Below are 19,733 nucleotides of genomic sequence, written 5' to 3' on the forward strand. Positions count from 1 at the left end.
TAGTAAAATAACTAGTATTACGGTATTTTACCACACAATATAATAAAAGCAATATTTTGATGATTCTGTGCAGATTTTTGTGAACGAACATCGAGTGCGAACCGGCTAATTTGTGTCCGCACGTCGCATTGGGGTTAGGGCTGCTGAACCTGAGTTTACTTCAGTAAGTATTTTGGTCTCTCTTTTTCTTTCTTTTTTCTCCCATTCGAAACCGCACAAGAAACGTGCTGGTTGCACGCGCATCTGCTTTTAAATTCTGTTAGTGGGCTTGACTCCTGTGAATATTGGCTTCTCAAACTTTTAAAGTTTCGACAGAGTCACGGAATTAAGCCTAACCATCGGAAATCCTTATCGTTGCTGGGTAATAGGTCTCTTTCGATATTTTCTTGTGTATGGAGCTTGTAACCAACATAGCAGTCTTTTTTCACATAATCTTGCGTTGCTAGAAGTCTCATTAGATCAAACTAAACGCTTTAAAACAATCGAAGCGGTTAACCCTACGTATTATGTGGAGCATCGTTCTAGTTGGAACAGTCATGGCGATTTTTTTCTCACTTGAAACCAGTTTGAAGGGTGCTGTGTTGTGAGCTCGGCGCCGGGTGCACGTTCGCATTCTGAAGCCTTGCTGTTACTTCTACATCTCTTTAAACAACGTCAAGCATAGCTTTTTTTTCCTTAAATACGCATGCTAGATGCTGAATAACTTTGCGAAGCCATCATACTGGAGGAGCTAACGGTTGCAGCAATGTTGTTAGCGTAAGGTTTGATGACAGATATGCTTCATCGGGAGCTTAAAGTGTATCCTAGCCATCGTAAACGACATTGTCTTGTTGCTTATGCCAAAAAAAAAAAGCGATACCGAATAAAGTGACCTTGGCCGCGAGTTTGTGGCCGTGACGTCAGCAGGGTTTTTCGACCTTGCTGTCTTCAGTCAGATGGTACAGTGCAGTTTCGAGCAAATGCAACCGAACTTTTGTTGAAATCAACTGCTTTTTTTTTACTCTTCAGCTTTTTCGAATTTAGTGACAACGAGAATGAGCGAATTGTGCGTTAAGTGTTGCGATATAGTGCGCTAAGCAAGCTTGAGCTGTGTGTAGTGTGCCTCATCGTTACAAATTACGTTGTTCAAGTAAGACCACTTGACCTAGAGTTGCTTTAGCTGAAGTCTGCTACTTTAGGTGTAAAAGCAGTCATCTGGTCATGCTGTGACATTTGGCATGTGTGACATGATGGTATTTTTCACGTTTTGTCCAATAAGTTGTCTCCCACTTTCTAACTATAGGGGCAAAAACATGGATAATGTTGCTCTTAAGCTGCTTTAGGATCTAAATGTCATTGTCCTCTGTCGAACACACATTTTACTATCTTGTGAGCGGCTCTAGCATACTTGGAACATCTCTGCACAAGATATAACATTTCGCTTTGCAAAATATTGAGAACACACTCTCATTTCAGCTGCTTTTGTATGAGTCAGAAACCCGAAAAACCGACACTATCAGGTCAACGCATCAAGACCAGGAAAAGAGGTGAGAATTGGAATGCAGATATGTCTGGCAATAAATCTTCGAGTCCTATCTTAAATGTCCCGTGTGTGCCATATCAGCATCTGTCTAGCTTTAATAAAACCCAGGTGCATTCTTTCAGATGAGAAGGAGAAATACGACCCAGTGGGTTTTCGTGACGCCCTTCTACAAGGGTTTGCCGAGGCCGGCTCCGACCTAGAAGCAGTTCACAAGTTTCTTGACTCTGCTGGGTCCAAGTTGGACTACCGTCGCTACGGGGAGGTCATATTTGACATTCTCCTTGCTGGAGGAATTCTAGGTATGCTTCTGTCATAGGTACCTACCTATCACCAGTGGGATTAGCGGTAGAGTGCCTGCTACTTTGCCTCCCAACCATTTCCAGCTGCTTGGTAGGAGCGGTAGGCCTAGAGATGTAAAATTTCCGGAAAATTTGAGCCTCAGGAAAAAAAAAAAAACAGGTTTATTTCGTGCTTTTTCCGAAAATTTGGAAAAAAATTAAGACACTGTTACTAAGATAGTGAGACTGTCACAGCAGATAAGACAGCGGTCCTGCTTGAGCCAATAAGGAGCTGTAAGGCCCTGTTGGAAGACAAGAAAACTGATAGCATTACGACGGCAACGAAAGGTAGCCCATCAGCCACCTTTTCAGAGGCAGCCCTTTCGCGTCTGCGAAAGGAAGACCGTAAGGGAAGGGTTGTTTGAAACTGTGCGGAAGGTTCTCTTTGGAAGCGAAAGAGGGATCGGAAAGGAATGTAGCATTTCAAAATTCAGGCCTCGATCCCTGCAGTCGAGAGATTGCTCTCCTGGTGGTGACATGTCGCTTTGGCAGAGATGTCTGCTGCTATTTCCCCCTTTTCTCCAGGGGCTCACGATTTGCACAAGGAGAAATGCACCAACATTCGATCAACAGCAGTCACACTATTTTACTCAAGTGCCATGGACACTGTGATTAATGGCGACGGTGATCTTTCGCTGCTGCTCATCAAACCACATTGTAAACTGAATGCAAAACCGAAACTGCGGTGCCTCACAATGTGCTGGCATACGTAAGACACCATCTCGAATTTTTGAAGTTTTTTTTAAACCTGCGAGCGACTGAAAAAAATGAAATTACTTCTTTCCTGGAATATTATTTTCTTCCCTTTGCATCCCTACGTATGCCCACATTTTTTCGTGCTTGGGCATTGTAGTAGCAACGTTAATGCCGTCTCTACTAGGAGCTAGACTGGTGTACTAAGTGGGAGTATCGTGTCTGAAAATTCAAATTCAATGTTACCGTATAATTTTTGCACTACCAACAGAAAGAGTGCACAAATTATGTGAGCAAGTACGTTATAGTCCAATGCATATTGCAAGACTACTGGGGGCTTCGAGTATGTGACAGTGACATGAACGAACTGTGGAGTAGAATATTATGCCTAAAACTGAACAAAGCCTTTTGCTGAATATTCATTTTTAATCTTTTTCTGTTACGATCGCAGCTCCTGGAGGTAGCCTCATTGTGGATGTAGACTCGGCCAAGCCCTCACAGACGGACACCTGCATTTTTGCTGCCCCCAACAGCATTGACGCACTCAAAAACTACGCCCAGCTCATCACTAAGCTCATCCGAAGGTACAAGTACCTGGAAAAGACGCTTGAAGACGAGTTCAAGAAGGTACCATGCCCTTTTCACACACTTTTCGTTTTTGCAGTTCTGTTTTTGTAGTTTCTCGCGATTAACATTTGCGATAAATGGTTTTCAGGTTTTGATATTCTTGAAGGGGTTCACACCCGAGCAGCGACAAAAATTGGGTCGGGTGAACGCTCTCCTGTTGGCCGGGGGACAGTTGCCTGCATCTGTGCTGGCAAATGCACTGCAGGATCACCTCGTAAAGGACGGCATTGCTCTGCAGTATCTGGTTGATGTTCTGCAGACATGGCTGGAAGAAAAGGATCCCTCCACTCTGTGGGCTGTGCTTCGCAAGTCTGGTATGGACTCCAGGCTGATGGTACGTTCCACCAATGTTGTATATAAAGAGTGCACAAGCTGTGGTTTACTCTAATGTGGTGACCATGTAAAGCTTCCTGCTCCAGAAATATGTATATATATACAGTCGAACCTCGATATAACGAAACCCACGGGGACTGCAATTTCTTTAATTGTACCGAATTGTAGGTCACGGATCGCGACCTTTGCGAGGGCGCGCGCTGTACATAAGGGTCAATAACTCCCGCTACGATGCGGAAAAGTTTTTCGTGAAAAATGACAACAACTACAAATACAGCGCCAAAGTGCACCTACGGTATTTTATTCTTGCGTGAAATAGCCGCTTATTTGCGTCTGCGTCATGCCTAGAAGATGCGCTGTCACGCATTGTTCGTACGCTGCCGAAGCCTCCGCAGCGTTCTCCATATCGTGTTGCGATCTCCCGCAAACCTTCTACGTCTATGACAGTGTGTTTTCCGTGTTTCCGTTGCTACGGCATGTTTGTCCCCGTCAAGAAAATCATCTAGGCTGATTTCGTCACTTACGGCGCCACGCGAACAAAGCGTTTCTCACGCGCGTGATGGTGCCTTGCGTCTCGTGCTCTTTTTACTTGCCTGCAACCGGACAGTTCAAAACAAGCGCGAAAAGGAGAAGCCTCGGAAGAAAATCCCTAACCTTCCAATGACTCAGACTTCCTTTTGTAGGCACCAGGTTCCTCTTGACCCTAATTGCGCGTGCCATTTTTCGCTGCGGGAACAGGGCGCTGCTTGCGCCCTTTGTTTTCGTGACCCTAAAGTCGGCTTTGGGGTCATAAACCTTATCTCGTTCTTTCGCTGTATCGAGGCGGCGGCTAAAAAGTGTTTAGTTGTAGCGGGAGTTAAAATACATTTATCTCTATGGCCCTCTGCCGGGGAATCCAAATTATTTCGCTCTATCGGGAATTTCGTTATATCGCGTTTCGTTGTAACGAGGTTTGACTGGTTTTTTTTTTTTGCAGGATATTTGTTTATTTTTGTTTGAGAGATTGTAGCTTTATATGCATTAGTAAGGCCCTCTGTTTTCTGCTGCGGCAAATTCAAAATTCCGCGGCACTGACTTGTAAATTCCGCGATTTTCCGTGGCGAGCAACAGCTGCATGCAGCTGCATGCAGCTGCAGCTGCATTCAAAGCACTGTTGTGGCTCAGGATTACATACATGATATTTGTGTTCTCATCTGACGTGGTCTGTCGCCCGAAATCATTTTATGCCTGCTGAAAGATCTTTTAGCATCTACAGAGTTCATAGGAACTTTATAGGAAGGAGTTTACAATACATGCCCTGGGGAAGTTACATTTTTAGTGCACCCCTTTTTGTTCTTGGGCTGTAGCCATTATTTAAAAGTCTTCTTGAAGGCAACCTCCCAGATATCAAATCAAAATCCCCCACTGCTACTGCTAAACCGCATACGGGAGGGACGCCGCCCCTTCCTCAGGTGAAGTATACACAATAAACTTGGGCTAATGTTATTCTGTTTTGTCCCGCAGCATACACAATTTCGTAAAGCAGGCTTCAATTTTGTAGGGGCGGCTTCACCTCATGCAGGAAAGCGTCACGTGAAGCCCACTTTCGGGAGGTGTCGTTCGTATTTGGCGAATAGTCAAATTATCCGGAAACCCGAATATTGGGTATTTCGATTTGCGGATCGGATACTTCGAGTGATTGATATTCGATTCGAATTTGAGAACTCTAATATCCACACACCCTTAAAAATAAAGGATTCCGTGAAACTCTGTGCCAAACGAAGGATTCCGCGATTAATTCCGAATTCCACGGAATCGCGGAAAACGAAGGGCCTTATGCATTAGTAATGCGCCCCAAGCTTCAAATGTTGCTCCGTATTAAATAGCACAGTGATGACAGTGCTGTACCTCGTCATCTTCTTTCTTTTGTCTATGTTCTGTGTTTGTGCTTTATTTAAAACGTTAATCTGCACCAACTAGCCCAATTTCTGACCTCTTTGCTACTTTATTCTTTTGGGATAGTGGCTGCAAAGGATGCAAACGCAGTCATTATGGTTGTGTTTCTAACTGAAATGTGAATGCCGTACATGAAAAAAAAAAAGAAATATGGGTTTAGGCATGTGTGCTCTAGCTGGTCAAGCTATGGTTGCCAGAGCCGTAGTAATTTATCTCGCCCCGCAGGAGTTTTTCCCGGTAAGCAAGAGGAGCACGGAGAATTTTACGGCCACTTTCAAGACTCACAAAATTTCCCAGCTGCTCGACTATCAGGTACACAATTTTTTTCTTTGTCAGTGATGAAGCGTGTGCTTACAGTAATGTGGTCTTGCAGAGAGCTCAAATAAGTGCCACAGTGAAAAAGGACCTGCAGCAGCAAGTTAACAGTTTTCTCAAGAATGATGTGCCTGTTAAAGAGGTAGGCCTCCTGTTTTCTGTGCACTTTCTTCTTTTGGGAGCTTGTACTCTGCCTGATTGTATCAGTCTGTCTTGTATGCAGTGTCAGTGTCTTTCCCACACTACTTCGAACAGGGCCACACTTCCTATGTCCCAAGATTCAAACTTTTTTTTTTTTTTCCAGATAATCCAGAGCGTGAAAGAATACATGACTAAGTATTCCCTTCCGGAGCATGAAGTGGTGGTTCTCCTATGGACGACACAGATGTCCGGCATGGACTGGAACAAGAAAGAGGAGCTTGTGGCAGACCAAGCCCTGAAGCACCTAAGGCAGTATACATCCCTACTGCAGGCATTTGCCACAACCCCAAAAGCGGAGGTGGCCCTGCTGGTGCGAATTCAAGAGTTCTGCTACGACAACATGAATTTCATGAAGGTCTTCCAGAAGATTGTCATCCTCCTCTACAAAGGTGAGCGTTCCATTTCGTAAAGAGGGAGAGAGATCGATAAACGTGGCTTCTGAGGTTGGATAAGACAGTGGTGCTTAAAGGGACCATGAAACGATATTTGACGAGCCTACAATCATTTTGTTGCTCTGTACTAAAGAATTCGACCTGTCTCATATGAAGTTGAAAATCGTTCGTGTAGCGAAATTATTCGATATTTACCACGGCCGTGAATGGCGGCTGCTACGACCCGCCTGCAAGGTGGATTGGCGGATGGTCTTTTTTGCACGCTAGCTTGCAAACTTTGGCATGAAATATGTTTTAATTAGGGGTGTGCGAATCCGAATATTTTAAGTCGAATCGAATGGGGGGAAAAAATTCCGAATACCGAATCGAATATCGAATATTCGTGCAAAATTTACAATATGTGACTTTCGCACTAAAAGTTTCCATTTCGTAGCCCATGCCTTTAGTGTAATTTTTCTAGCATTAACTGTTACAAGAGAGACACGCAATTCTTCTGTTTAAAGCCCCTACTCTTTAATGTTACGTGAGAGTGTTTCCTGCTTTTCGGGTGAGCCTACACTTACTGGAGTGGTTACCTTAATTTCAAAATTTTATGCCAGGCAGTAGCATATTATACGGATGAGGCTGTAATTGTTTCAGGCAATCACAGGCCATTTGTGAAACAAACGAATTGGCATCCTGCCTCAGCTTTGCCATGAACACCCTTTAGATTCTTTGCACTTGCCCTAGGAAGTTGCACTACTGAAATTTTAGATGCAAAGGACATCTTTAAGACACCCTTCTTGTTCGTGGGCTGTAGTCATTATTCGAGAGTCCTAACTTTTTAAAGGCAACCTCACAGAGATCAAATCAAAGTCCCTCGTCGGCACCGCTAAACTGCATATGGGAGGGGCGCCACCCCTTCCACAGACGATGTCTACAGAACTAACTTTGGATAACGTTACCTTAAACTAAGCACTGTCCTGCCTGTGTTGGTCCTGCAGCAAGGGCAATTTCGTAAAGGAGCCTTCACCTCATGCACGGAAGCATCAGGTGAAGCCCGCTTTCGGGTTGTGTCGTTCGTATTCGTGGAATAGTCGAATATTCGAAAAATCGAATATTGGATATTCGATTCGCGAATCGAATAGTTGCGCGTTTGATATTCGATTCGAATTCGAGAACACGAATATTCACACACCCCTACTAATAACCGTAAGGCCAACTGCAACCCAAGAGAAGTTTGGTATAAATTATTAGCGGTTGTAACCACGATATGAGCTCCGTGCCTGTGTGATCCGCGCCATCTATTGGCCTTTCTCACCATCCGCATCTCTTTGTCACGGTATCCCTGCTGTTTGCAAAAATTCTGATCCAAACGATTGATTTATTACTGGCCTACTACAGTAAAACCCGCGGATAGCGATATCGCGTATAACGATATCCCTAGTAAAACGATGGTTCATGATTTTACCGTCCAAATATACGTTGGTTCTATGGGGAAACGACCCGCGTATAGCGATGGAGACCGCGGTTCCGAGTATTCGTATAACGATGTTGGACGCTGTCCTGTGCGCGTAACCACGCGGCGATTGTCGCCGCGATAAGATACAGTAGAGTCTCGATGCTACGAATGTCACGGGGTAGCGGAAAAACTTCGTATCATCCGAAATTCACATCAAAAGAATTAAACCAAAATAAAAATTGAGGCAAGAAAATAGACAGCGACTGTTCATTTTCCAATACTGTCAGTGAAAGAGGTAGGTGGTAACGCTTTTATGTCTCCGTATTTGGCCAATGCTGCTCAAATTCGCGAGATGATTCAAAAGGCCTAGCACGTGCTTTCCACCCGCGAGTCTCGCGACAGTGTTCTAAAGTGAGCTTCTCCTAGAGCACACAGGCGTTAGGTGAAGCCGACTTGCGGAATGGTGACGTGTAGTGTTGCCAGAAGTTGCCCTGCTATGTTGTCTGGTTCCCTCCACAAGTTCTGATCGATGTTTTCCGAAGCCACTGCGATGTCACACAGCTTCGCGTTTTTTTTTAAGCATCTGTTTCTTTTTCTTTTGCTACACGCAGGGTGGCGCGCGACTTTTCGGGGACGCGCTATTTAGGTCAGCCCTCGTTTAACGATGGAATTCGCGATTACCGTCAATATCGTTATACGCGGGTTTCACTGTACTGCTAGAAGAAAAAGAAAGCTCAATATAGAGCAGAACTATTACGTTCCTGAAGTTGCAAGCTTTCAGAAAAGCAGACAGTTTCTGCCATTTACTTTACAGTTCTTTTTAAGCTACCGGCCATCACTTTGTACCACAACTGGTTTCTGTGTCTTCTAGGGTATAAGCAGCGTTCCCTACTGCATTTGTGTGATATTGTGCTGCTGCGTTTTGTTAACTGTCTCAGTGTAACGTTTATTACATTGCAGCTGATGTCCTGAGTGAGGATGCAATCCTCAAATGGTACAAGGGATCCCACTCACACAAGGGTAAAAGCATCTTTCTTGATCAGATGAAGCGCTTTGTGGAATGGCTGCAGAATGCAGAAGAAGGTAGGTCAAGATGCTTCTTTTGAGAAACCTAATGCCAACAAACAATGTTCAAAAGAGAATACTGATTCATGGTGCATTCATATGTCCAATTCTGTATTCACTGTACTTGGGAAAGTTAACGTAAAAGAAGTAACCTTTGGAGGTTTTTAGCAAAACAAAAATAACAATATCGACCAGAACCCTTAGAAGCAGGGTTGCCCCATCTTTGGGGCCATGGGTTTTCCGCAAAATTTCACTGAATCCGCAATCGATCACGGCATCCTTCGTTTTGGATGGATTTTCCCGGAATACCTTATTTTGCACGAAATTTTAAGCGGAAATCCGATTGGATTGAAGGATGTGATTGGCGCGATGTGTACAGTTACTAGTGATGGCCAGTAGTTAACTACATGTAGTTAAACTACCTGATTGTAGTTAAAAAGAAGTTAACTACTTGCAGAAATGTAGTGGCAACTACTAGTTCAACTACTATTTTAAGCACTTAACTACAGTAGTTAGGTTACTGAAGGCGCCAACTACTTCCGATTTTGCCGCAAAGCTTTACGGCACGATTGGGCTTCCGACCTTTACCTTGAGCTACTTGTTTGATGAGAACGGAGGTGCAGAGTAGTTGTGTCGCGCATGCGTTCTAAATCTTCACTTTTAATGCTTGTCTAGTGAAGCCTCATTTGCTGCGAAATAATTCTGAAACTTAGTTTATCGCGTAGGCACAGAAAGAATCCTGACGCAAGCTTTGTATTTGACGATCGTAGCAATGGCTTGCGCCAAAGTTTATTATTGCTCGTGATTCATATTTAGGTGTCCAAGAACACTACAAGGGATTGGTGTCGGTGGACAACGTTAAGTAGTTATAGATGTAGTTAAACGACATTGCAGTAGTTAAAAAAGTAGTTTTAACTACTCCCCTGAAAAGTAGTTGAACTACTAGTTAAACTACTCAATCGCAAAGTATTTATTAGTTATAGTTAAACTACTGTAGAAGTAGTTACAGTCGAGCCCACTTATAAAGGTCACACCTACAACGAATGCTCGCTTATTACGAACTACAATGACGCGACCGTCAAAATATGCATTAAGCCTATGGTATTTTTTTCTCAGACACAGCGAACAATTGCGCGCCCGCAGCTCGCTTACAGCGAAATGACACGTGCATAAAACTTTTATGAAAAGCCGAGGAAAGTGCTCCCTGTTGCCCTTTTCCCCTCTTCTATGCGCCCTTTCCTCCTCCACCTCTTCCTGAGGCGCGCCTCCAATCCTGCACGTCAGGCGCCGCACGGGCTTTGGTCACGTGCTGGCCTCTCTTTCCCTTCAGACCGCCGGCAAGCCCGTGTCACCCGCGTCTCGAAGTCTGTTTCAGTCCCGTGCACGACGGTGAAAGAGTAGGAGATTGGAGACACCATGGCGTCAACATGCGGTGCCAAACGCAAAGCCGTGGACATTGGAACAAAGGTTGCAATCGTTACTGACCTGGCGAGGGGCGAGAAGAACTCGGATTTGGCTAGGAAGTATGGTTTGTCCAGGTCCACGATATCGACAATCGCAAAGGACAAAGAGAAGTTTTTGCACGCCACCATCAACGCCGACCCCACGACACGGAAGCGGATTCGCAAGGCGACCTACGCAGACGTCGAAGATGCCCTCTTGAAATGGTTCGTGGACGCCCGGTCTCGGAACATACCGATCAGTGGGCCATTGATGCTATCAAAGGCAAAAGACTTCGCATTCCTTTTGGACTTTCCTGATTTTAGCCCCGGGAATGGATGGCTCCATCGGTTTAAGGTTCGCCATGGGATCGTCTTCAAGGGTGTCGCCGGAGAAGCCGCTTCTGTCAACATGGAGGATGTCAACACGTGGCTCGACGAAAACATTGCTACGATCGTAAGCTACAGTGCGCAGGATGTGTACAATGCCGACGAAACTGCATTATTTTATCAAATGCTTCCTGCAAAAACGCATGCACTGAAGGGGGACAAGTGTAGTGGTGGCAAGAACAGCAAGCTTCGCATAACTGTGCTCTTGTGTACGAACATGGACGGCAGCGACCGGCGCCTGCCGTTTGTAATCGGGAAGTATCAGAAGCCGCAATGCTTCGGCCACTACGTGCCAGTGCGCTATCGCCACGACAAAAAAGCTTGGATGACCCGCGACTTGTTTGCCGAGTGGCTTGTAGAGTTCGACCGCGACATGGCACGACAAAAGAGGAAGGTCCTGCTTGTGCTGGACAACTTTGCTGCGCACCACGTGAAGCCTTCTCTGGCGGCGGTCACAGTGTTGTTTTTGCCGCCGAACGCCACGTCGAAGATTCAGCCGCTGGACTTAGGCATCATCCATGCGTTTAAAGTGTGCTATAGGCGGCGTTTGGTGCAGCGACTCCTGGTTGCCATCGATCGTCCAACTGTTGACATCCCGCTTCGCATCTCCTTGTTTGGTGCCGTGGAAATGATCAAGGCGTCTTGGATGGAAATCAGCAGTCAGTGCATTCTCCATTGCTTTCGCAAGGCGGGATTCATGGATGCTGTCAACGAAGACGATGTGGTTTTGGATACTTGTCAACAAGATGGGCTCCACGAAGAGTTGTGGAAGCGCGTCGTAGATGCGGATCTGGCTGATCCCAGCATTGGTTGGGACGACTTTATTGGCGCAGACGACGGCGCTGACATTGCAGAGCCGTTCACCGATGAAGGCATCGTGAGTGAGGTCAGGGCAGAATGTGACCCACAGGATTCTGACGAGAATGACGAAAACGCGGAGCGTCCCCCGGCGACAGTAAGTTCGTCGGTAGCGATTTGAGTATATTGCTTCCCTGAAGCGACTTGTGTGCAGCAAAGAACTGGGCGACGATCATTTGGCCGCACTGAATAAGCTCGAGAGCACCGTGATAAGCTCGGCTTTCGGCGCGCAGGCCCGTATCACTGACTTTTTCTCAAAATAAACATGCATAGTTGTGAATTCTGGCGTTTCCTCACTTCACTATGGATGGTTCACTTAGTACGAATGCTCGGATATAACGAACAAATACCGCGCGACAGTGAAGTTCGTTATAAGTGGGCTCGACTGTATCGGCCATCCCTGACGGTTACTACGACGTGCAGTGACTGAGGAGCTGTATTGCACGCTCACGCAAAAGGGCGTCCGATAGGAGCGCGTCGCTCCCAACTGCTCCAGGGTACACGTGACCCTTTGACGTCTTTACTCGCATGTTTCGGGCTCCTCTAGTCTTGCACTAAAAATGTCAAGAAAACAAAATTGCGTAATTCGCGCACCCCCATTTTTGCTCGTGGATATCTGGCACGAGCGTCTCAGGGACCGTGGTGATTGACGAACCCTGTATATATGAGGTTGATTCCAATGAAAACGTCTAAGGAATTTGCACCAACTACAGGGTGTTTGCTCTAATGTGCCCGCAGAAATTATATTTAAAGCGAGAGATAAAAGAAAAGAAAGTGGTACTTTTCTGCTACTTGAGTAAGAAACAGGTACTGCTTTACTAGTAGCACTTGTTTCTTAGTCAAGTAGCTGAAAAGTAGCGCTCGTTTCTCTTTTATCGCTCGCTTTAAATAAAATTTCTGGACACATTAGAGCAAACGCCCTGTATATTTCGCGTGGGTGAAATCAGGTTTGTATTGTCCGACACAATCACCTCAAACGTCAATGTACTTGAGCCAGTAATGCGCTAAAGCATGAATACCCTGTGGAAAAAGTCGTTAGGGTGTGTGTGTAGCCAACCGTGCACTTCATTCTTGACTTCACGGGCACCTTGAAGGGTGCTAGGTTGGGGGATAGGCAGGACGTGGGACATTTTGGGACAGGACGCTGGAAGTCTGAGTCATTAGTGTAACATGGGTTACGACTGACGAAGAGGAAGTCAGACTGTTGTGTAGACGACGACGACAATAAAGATTCATTCTTTCATGCACCATCCTACATGGTGTCAGAAGTGTCGCGAGCTGCGAAGCATTCGATTTTGGAATGGCCGATGGAAACGGCGAGTCCAGCCCCGGACAACACCTCAATCCCGTCATGATGTCAAGTTTACTACCGCCACCCAAAGCCCTGGACACAACTGCGGCCGACATCTGGCAAGAATGGAAAAAGTGGATCATGGAATTCGACTTATTTGCGATGGCGACACACCTCGCGCAGCAGACTGACAGCGTGCAGGCAGCCACCTTTCTGATTTGCATCGGAGAAGAAGGTAGGAGAATTTACAACACGTTCGCGTTCGACAGCGAAGACGATAAAAAGAAGCTGAAAGTGCTCAAGGAAAAGTTTCAATCCTACCTGAAGCCCGCTGAAAATCTTACCTACCATGAGTATGTCTTCGGTAAACGAGACCAGAAACCGAATGAGCGTTTCGATGACTGGCTCACGGATTTGAAAGCAATGATACGCAACTGCGAATATGGAGATCTCGAAAACCGGATGCTAAAGAGCAGAATTGTACTGGGGACGAACGATAAACAATTGCAACAGAAGTTGATAGCTGAAAACCCGACCTACGAGAAAGTTCTCGAAAGGTGCCGCATAAAAGAGCGGTCACAAGAACAGTTTAAAGAGATTTCGAGCGACGAAAGAAAGTCCGAGGCATGTGCAGCTGTAAACGTCCTGCAACGGAAGACCTCACACTGCCCCAGATGTGGATACCTGGAGCACCGTACTAATTATTGCCCTGCAGCAGGCAAGATCTGCAGCAAGTGTGGGACCTTAAACCACTTCGCCAAAGTTTGTCGCAACCCACCTGAAGAGCACAGAACGAAGCACATAATGAGGGGTCACACAAGGAAACCGGCAGCTACTCGCAAGACCCATGAAAGGGAGAGGGTGAGGCAACTACAAAGTAGTCCGCACACCGAAGATGACAGCGACGAGGATTATTTCTTGAATCATTTGTCAATCGGGGGCGTAAGGAAGCATGATCGCTGGTCAATGAGATTGCGAATTGAACAAGACGACGTGCACTGCAAATTGGATACTGGAGCCAACTGTTCAGTTATTCCATCAAGACTGGTGAAGTTGCTTACTCAAAAGAAGGTTAAGAACTGCTCAACAACGCTCAGTACGTTCTTCGGACACCGAAAGAAAGCTGTAGGGAAAGTGGCTCTACAGGTGCAGAATGCTGGTCATTGTATTACTGAAGACTTCTACGTGGTGCAGGAAGACGTGCCAACTACACTCAGTGGATCCTTGTGTGAACGACTCGGTCTGCTAAAACGAATTGAAGCGATATCAGAGACAGATACCAATCCACAAGTGCAATATCCAGTAGCAAAACCGTACGACGATATTTTCCACGGATTGGGAAAAGTAAAAGACGTCGTGTACAGCATGAAATTAAAGCCTGGAGTGCAAGGCGTCGTTCGGCCAGCCAGGAAGGTTCCAGTCGCTATGAGACAGAAAGTATACGAAGAATTGAAGAAGATGGAGCAGGATGGTGTTATCTCAAAGGTTGAGGGACCAACAGAATGGTCAAGTTACATGGTGGTGGTGGTTAAACCAAACAAAGTCAGGATATGCATTGATCCAGTCGACCTCAACAAGGCCTTATTGCGAGAACACTATCCTATGATGACGTTAGAAGATGTAGTGGAAAAAGTTGGTCATCCGAAGTGGTTTTCGACACTTGATGCTGCTTCTGGGTATTGGCAAATACTACTCGATCCTACAAGTTCTAAGCTATGTACTATGAGCACGCCGTTTGGGCACTACCGCTTCAACAGAATGCCTTTTGGTATATGCACGGCTCCTGAAGTTTTCCAGCGAATAATGCACGAGATCTTGCATGATTTGAAAGGGGTGCAAGTCGTCATGGACGATATCCTGGTCTGGGGTGACACAAAGGAGGATCACGATGAAAACCTTCGGAATGTGCTGAAGAGGTGTCGAGAAGTCAATCTCAAGCTGAACCCTAAAAAGTGCCACTTTGGAAAAAGCGAAGTGAAGTATCTCGGACATCTTCTCACGGTTGACGGCGTGAAGATAGACCCCGAACGAACAAAGTCCATAGAAGCAATTCCGGAGCCAACCAACGTCAGAAGACTCAGAATATTCTTGGGAATGATTAATTACCTGTCCAAGTTTCTCCCGCGGTTATCAGAAAGGGCAGAGCCACTACGAGAATTACTGAAGAAGGACGTAGCGTGGGTATGGGCTGAGAGCCACCAACAAGCCTTTGAAGACCTAAAAAAGGGTCTAACGATGGCACCCGTACTAGCATACTATACGCCGACCAAACCGATCACGTTATCGGTAGATGCAAGCGAGACCGGTGTTGGCGCAGTGATACTGCAAGATGGCAAGCCTCTCAGCTATTCATCGAGAACGTTGACTGAGACTCAGCAGAACTACGCTCAAATAGAAAAAGAAATGCTGGCGATAGTTCATGGATGCACAAAGTTTCGCCAGTACCTATTGGGACACAGAGTAGTGACGGTGGAAACGGATCACAAACCTCTGGAGAATATCTTCAAGAAGCCACTTCATCAGTGCCCACTGAGGCTTCAGCGTATGCGGCTCTTACTACAAGCCTACTCGATCGAAGTAAAGTACAGGCCAGGAAAGGAACAAGTTCTGTCGGATGCTTTGTCAAGGTTTCCAGACACCCAGAGGATGGTCGAACTTGAAGAAAAGGTATACGTGAATGCTCTGGAATTCGTGCCTGTCTCACAAGAAAGGCTTCGCGATATCAAGGAAGCGACCCATACAGATGACGAGTTACAACAGCTCAACAAGTATACGACCTCAGGGTGGCCCACTACAAAAGACAACGTGCATCGTCTAGCTAAGCAGTATTGGTCCTATCAAGAGGACATTCATCTCGAAGACGGAATATTGCTTCGATCAAACCGGATCATAGTACCAAGCAAATTAAGGAGGACTGTAACTAAGTTGCTTCATGCTGCGCACGCAGGAGTAGAGAAAATGAAAAGAAGGGCGCGAGAGACAGTATTTTGGCCCGAAATGAATGCGGACATCGAACGAGAGTACAACGAATGTCGCCAATGTCAAAAATACCAAGTGAAGAACATCAAGATGCCATTACTCAGCCACGAAGTCCCCACATTACCATGGGAACGTGTCGCAATGGACTTGTTTACTCACAATCAAGAAAAATACGTTGTGATGGTGGATTTTTATTCCTTCTTCTTCGAAGTCAAAAAGTTGGGAACCACAACTGCAAGTACCATCATCAACTTTTGTAGGACGACATTCGCAACACATGGCCTGCCAATTGCCTTGATTACCGATAATGGTCCACCGTTTTCCGGCGCAGAATTCAACGACTTCTTAACCAGAATGCAAGTGAAACACGTCTACTCCAGCCCATACCACCCAAGATCAAATGGGATGGCCGAAAGAGCGGTGCGCCAAGCAAAACAACTTCTGCGGAAGACAAAAACTGAGGACGAATTTTTCTACGCAATCCTGGAGTGGAGGAACACTCCAAGAGATAACATTCTCAAGTCACCAACACAACGACTCATGAGTAGAACGGCAAGGACTCTCCTTCCCACGAGTGCAAAGCAATTAGAACCGCGAGTCGTTCCACCCACAGCTGTAAAAAGAAGACTGGAAGAAATACGAAGACAGCAAAAGTTCTACTACGATCGATCCTCCAAGAGCACACCGGATCTTGAAAGAAACTCACACCGTCACACTCTACGACACCTTCAGCAAGACGTGGGCGCCAGCGGTTGTTGTAGGCAAAGCCAAAACACCGAGATCGTACATTGTACAGACTCCTGAAAAGTCTTGTGTTCGCACCCGAGAACACCTTCGAGAAGCGAGAACATCCACAGTACCTGTAACTCAAGATAACGAACCAAGAACAGAGAATGTTCTTGAAACCGCAGGAACAAATCACCAGAGCCAAAGAGCTGAAGCTGAAATCTCATACAGGAGGTCAAACCGTGAAAGGAGGCATCCTAAACGCTACCCAGAAAACGACTAAGTTAGGTTCTTGTTGTTCTGTAATCTTTTTTTTTTTCTTTTTGTCTCTCTCTATATATACACGTACATTTCTTTTTTTTGTTTGGTTGTTTATATCTTGGAAAGGGGGATGTAACATGGGTTACGACTGACGAAGAGGAAGTCAGACTGTTGTGTAGACGACGACAATAAAGATTCATTCTTTCATGCACCATCCTACAATTAGGAGGGTAGGAGACAAATAGGCATTTAGGTAAGGGTTGTAAGGTGTGCCATATAGGGAAAGCCACAATAAGCCACCACAACTGTGTCTCTGACTTCGAGAAGCTGCAAATTGAAATGCCCTTGCCTTCTTGTCATTGCTACTAAAATTTTGTTGGAGAAGCTGATTGGGTGGTGGTCCATCATACACATCCACTGCATTTGATACAGGAGGTGTGTGAACACATCCACTGGCCTCGTTTACATTAACCCAACAGGAGCAAGCTGTATCAGGTTGTCGGGTCCAACTCTGTAACGTAAACCCTGTCAGGTCGCGTTGACGTCGAGGTGACTCAACCCGATACAGTAGAATCTCGATGATACGAATCTCACGGGGTCGCGGAAAAAATTCGTATCAAATGAATTAAACCAAAATAAAAATTGAGGCAAGAAAATAGACAGTGACTGTGCATTTTCCGTTACTGTCAATGAAAGGGGTCGATTGTAATGCTTTTGTGTCTCCGTTTTTGGTCAATGTTGCCCAAATACGCAAGATGATTCAAGAGACGTAGTACGTGCCTTTCACCCGCGAGTCGCGCGACAGTGGTCTAAAGGTTGCTTCTCCTTAAGCAAGCAGGCATTAGGCAAAGCCGACTTGCAGAATGGTGATGCGTAATGTTGCCACAAGTTGTCCGGATATGTTCCCTCCACGTGTTCTGGGGTTTGCTGTTTTCCGCTAGAGCGATGTCACACAGCTTCGCGGTTTATTGTTGCGAGGGGGTTAAAAGGTCAAAACAGAGATAAGGTTCTGGGCCGTTCAATTTTCCCTTTGATCTTATCTCCGCCACCACCAAAAGGAAAGTCATTGCTTGCATTGCGCTCCATGATGTAAGGGAGTTCGTGGTGAGGATCGCCCTCCCTTTTCGAAAGACGCGGCAGCATGACTTGCGCGCTCTCGCGTCACGGGGGAACGACCTCTGTCGCATCCTCGGCTCATTTGTGTCATCCGTAAAGGCAAGATAACGCGTTCGTATCATCCGAACTCTAATACATGGGAAGAATAGGCATTCTGACCGGGACCGGAAAAGAATTCGTATCATTCATGATCGTATCATCAAGATTTTACTGTAGTAAGACGGGTATGGTGACTCACTCGGGCTAAGCTGGACTTGCCAAGCGCTGCTGTGGTTGCCTCCCGTTGGGGTGAGTTTGTGTAGACGAGGTAGGGTTTGACTTAGCCTGCTAGTCAACTCAACCCACTCCTTTGGGGTTCATGTAAACGAGGCTACTCTGTGGCACAGTAGCAGCAAAGCAGCACAGGTATGTTTCATGGTACAGTGTTGTGCTCGTTATCATGCTTGTCTCTCATTGAGATGCAACAGACAAAGTTTGTCGCCATTCAGGTTAGCCTTTCACTGCACCTTTAAGGTGCTATCATACTTTAGAGCAGATCATTTTGGGACTCTTGCATACAGTCCACACCATGCCATGTGTGCTGTAGGCTACAAGCAAAATGGCTTCCAGTGTTTGCAGCCCAGCAGTAGCTTAGGCCTTCGTGTGTAGAGAGCACAATGGTAGCTACCTATTTTGCGTGAGAAACCACCATATACTGTTCAATTACATTACTGCGACATTACTGTTAATTCGCATCGTCTACCAGCGTATTTTTCTGCCGCACAAAGTATTGGCTTGGCACATGTCATCACGATAAAGCATGTGCTACTTTCTTTCAGAGTCTGAAGGTGAAGATTGAGGAAGCAGGCTCCACTGATAACCCGCACTCTACGCCTGCCACCGTGCAATCGTCTGCCACCTCTACTGTCGGGGACATCTTCCTTCAAATGCCCTTCCCTTGTCGCCTTTGTACACACACAGACTATTTTTGTAACCGGCAGCAGCAAAGGCTGTTTCGGCCCTTTGTCTGGCAACAGTGGTGACCAAGCACGCGAAGTGTAAGCACGGTGGTACAGTTGCGTAGCAGCGAAGAAGACTGGGTTACAGTCTTTGTTTTGGAAGGGGGAATGAATGATATGCAGAGTAATGATTCTTTTTTTTTGTCTCCCTGTTTTTTACCTATTTGTGTCAGGCCCATTGCTTTCTGTTCATTATTTTCTAATTAAAAGTAATAAAATTCTGTCTCTTGTAGCAAGGATGGGGCTGCAAGCTGGACAAAAATGTTTTGTTTTCGCTGCTTTTGCTTATTACACCACATGCTACTACACTTGGCATGTGACTCATCAAATTGTTCAGGCAAACAATTTCCGCAGTCAAATGCATCACAGAGCCGATGTGTGAGGTTTGGCAGGGAAGCAATGCAGGATTGCAAGTCTCACCTGGCACGAGACCAAAGCATGATAAAGAGCGGTGCATGCCGTTACCTTGTAGCTACACTTACCCACTGGAAATATGTCGAGAGTCGTTGAATTCCGTTCACTTGTTCTTTGACAGTAGGGGGTAAAGCTTGCCTGGTATGTCAATGCATTCAAAACAGTCCATTTATTGAATTTTGGAAAGCCGATAGTTTTTTACACTAATTGGACTGTTGACCGAAGTGCTGTGCATAAGTGGGAAAAGGTGGGAAGAAAATTTTGTGGATCTGCGAGTACATAACGCATAAGCCAGTAAAATGAATATTGAGGATGAACTTCAGACGGATGCCAACACTGGCACTATTTTGCCAGTGAAATTTGATCGTTGCGCGAGTTGCTACATTGAAGGGGGCAAGT

At 45.8% G+C, this 19,733-nt stretch overlaps 1 protein-coding gene across 2 annotated transcripts; it reads left to right on the forward strand.

The window, feature by feature from the left end:
• Nucleotides 1-86: 86 nt before the first annotated feature.
• LOC135386109 (protein krasavietz-like) lies at nt 87-19,184 on the forward strand. 2 transcript variants are annotated; one of them, XM_064615847.1, is made up of 10 exons: nt 87-163; nt 1,456-1,526; nt 1,645-1,821; nt 3,005-3,180; nt 3,269-3,514; nt 5,674-5,760; nt 5,822-5,905; nt 6,068-6,353; nt 8,758-8,880; nt 18,741-19,184. In XM_064615847.1, the coding sequence occupies exons 2-10, from the start codon at nt 1,466-1,468 to the stop codon at nt 18,758-18,760; spliced, it is 1,260 nt and encodes a 419-aa protein (XP_064471917.1). In that variant the 5' UTR covers nt 87-163; nt 1,456-1,465; the 3' UTR covers nt 18,761-19,184. The 2 variants fall into 2 exon arrangements, with proteins under 2 accessions (XP_064471917.1, XP_064471918.1); XM_064615848.1 differs by lacking the exon at nt 87-163 and adding an exon at nt 236-361.
• Nucleotides 19,185-19,733: the final 549 nt, after the last annotated feature.

Source organism: Ornithodoros turicata, chromosome 2 (assembly GCF_037126465.1).
Source record: "Ornithodoros turicata isolate Travis chromosome 2, ASM3712646v1, whole genome shotgun sequence".
NCBI lineage: Eukaryota > Metazoa > Arthropoda > Arachnida > Ixodida > Argasidae > Ornithodoros > Ornithodoros turicata.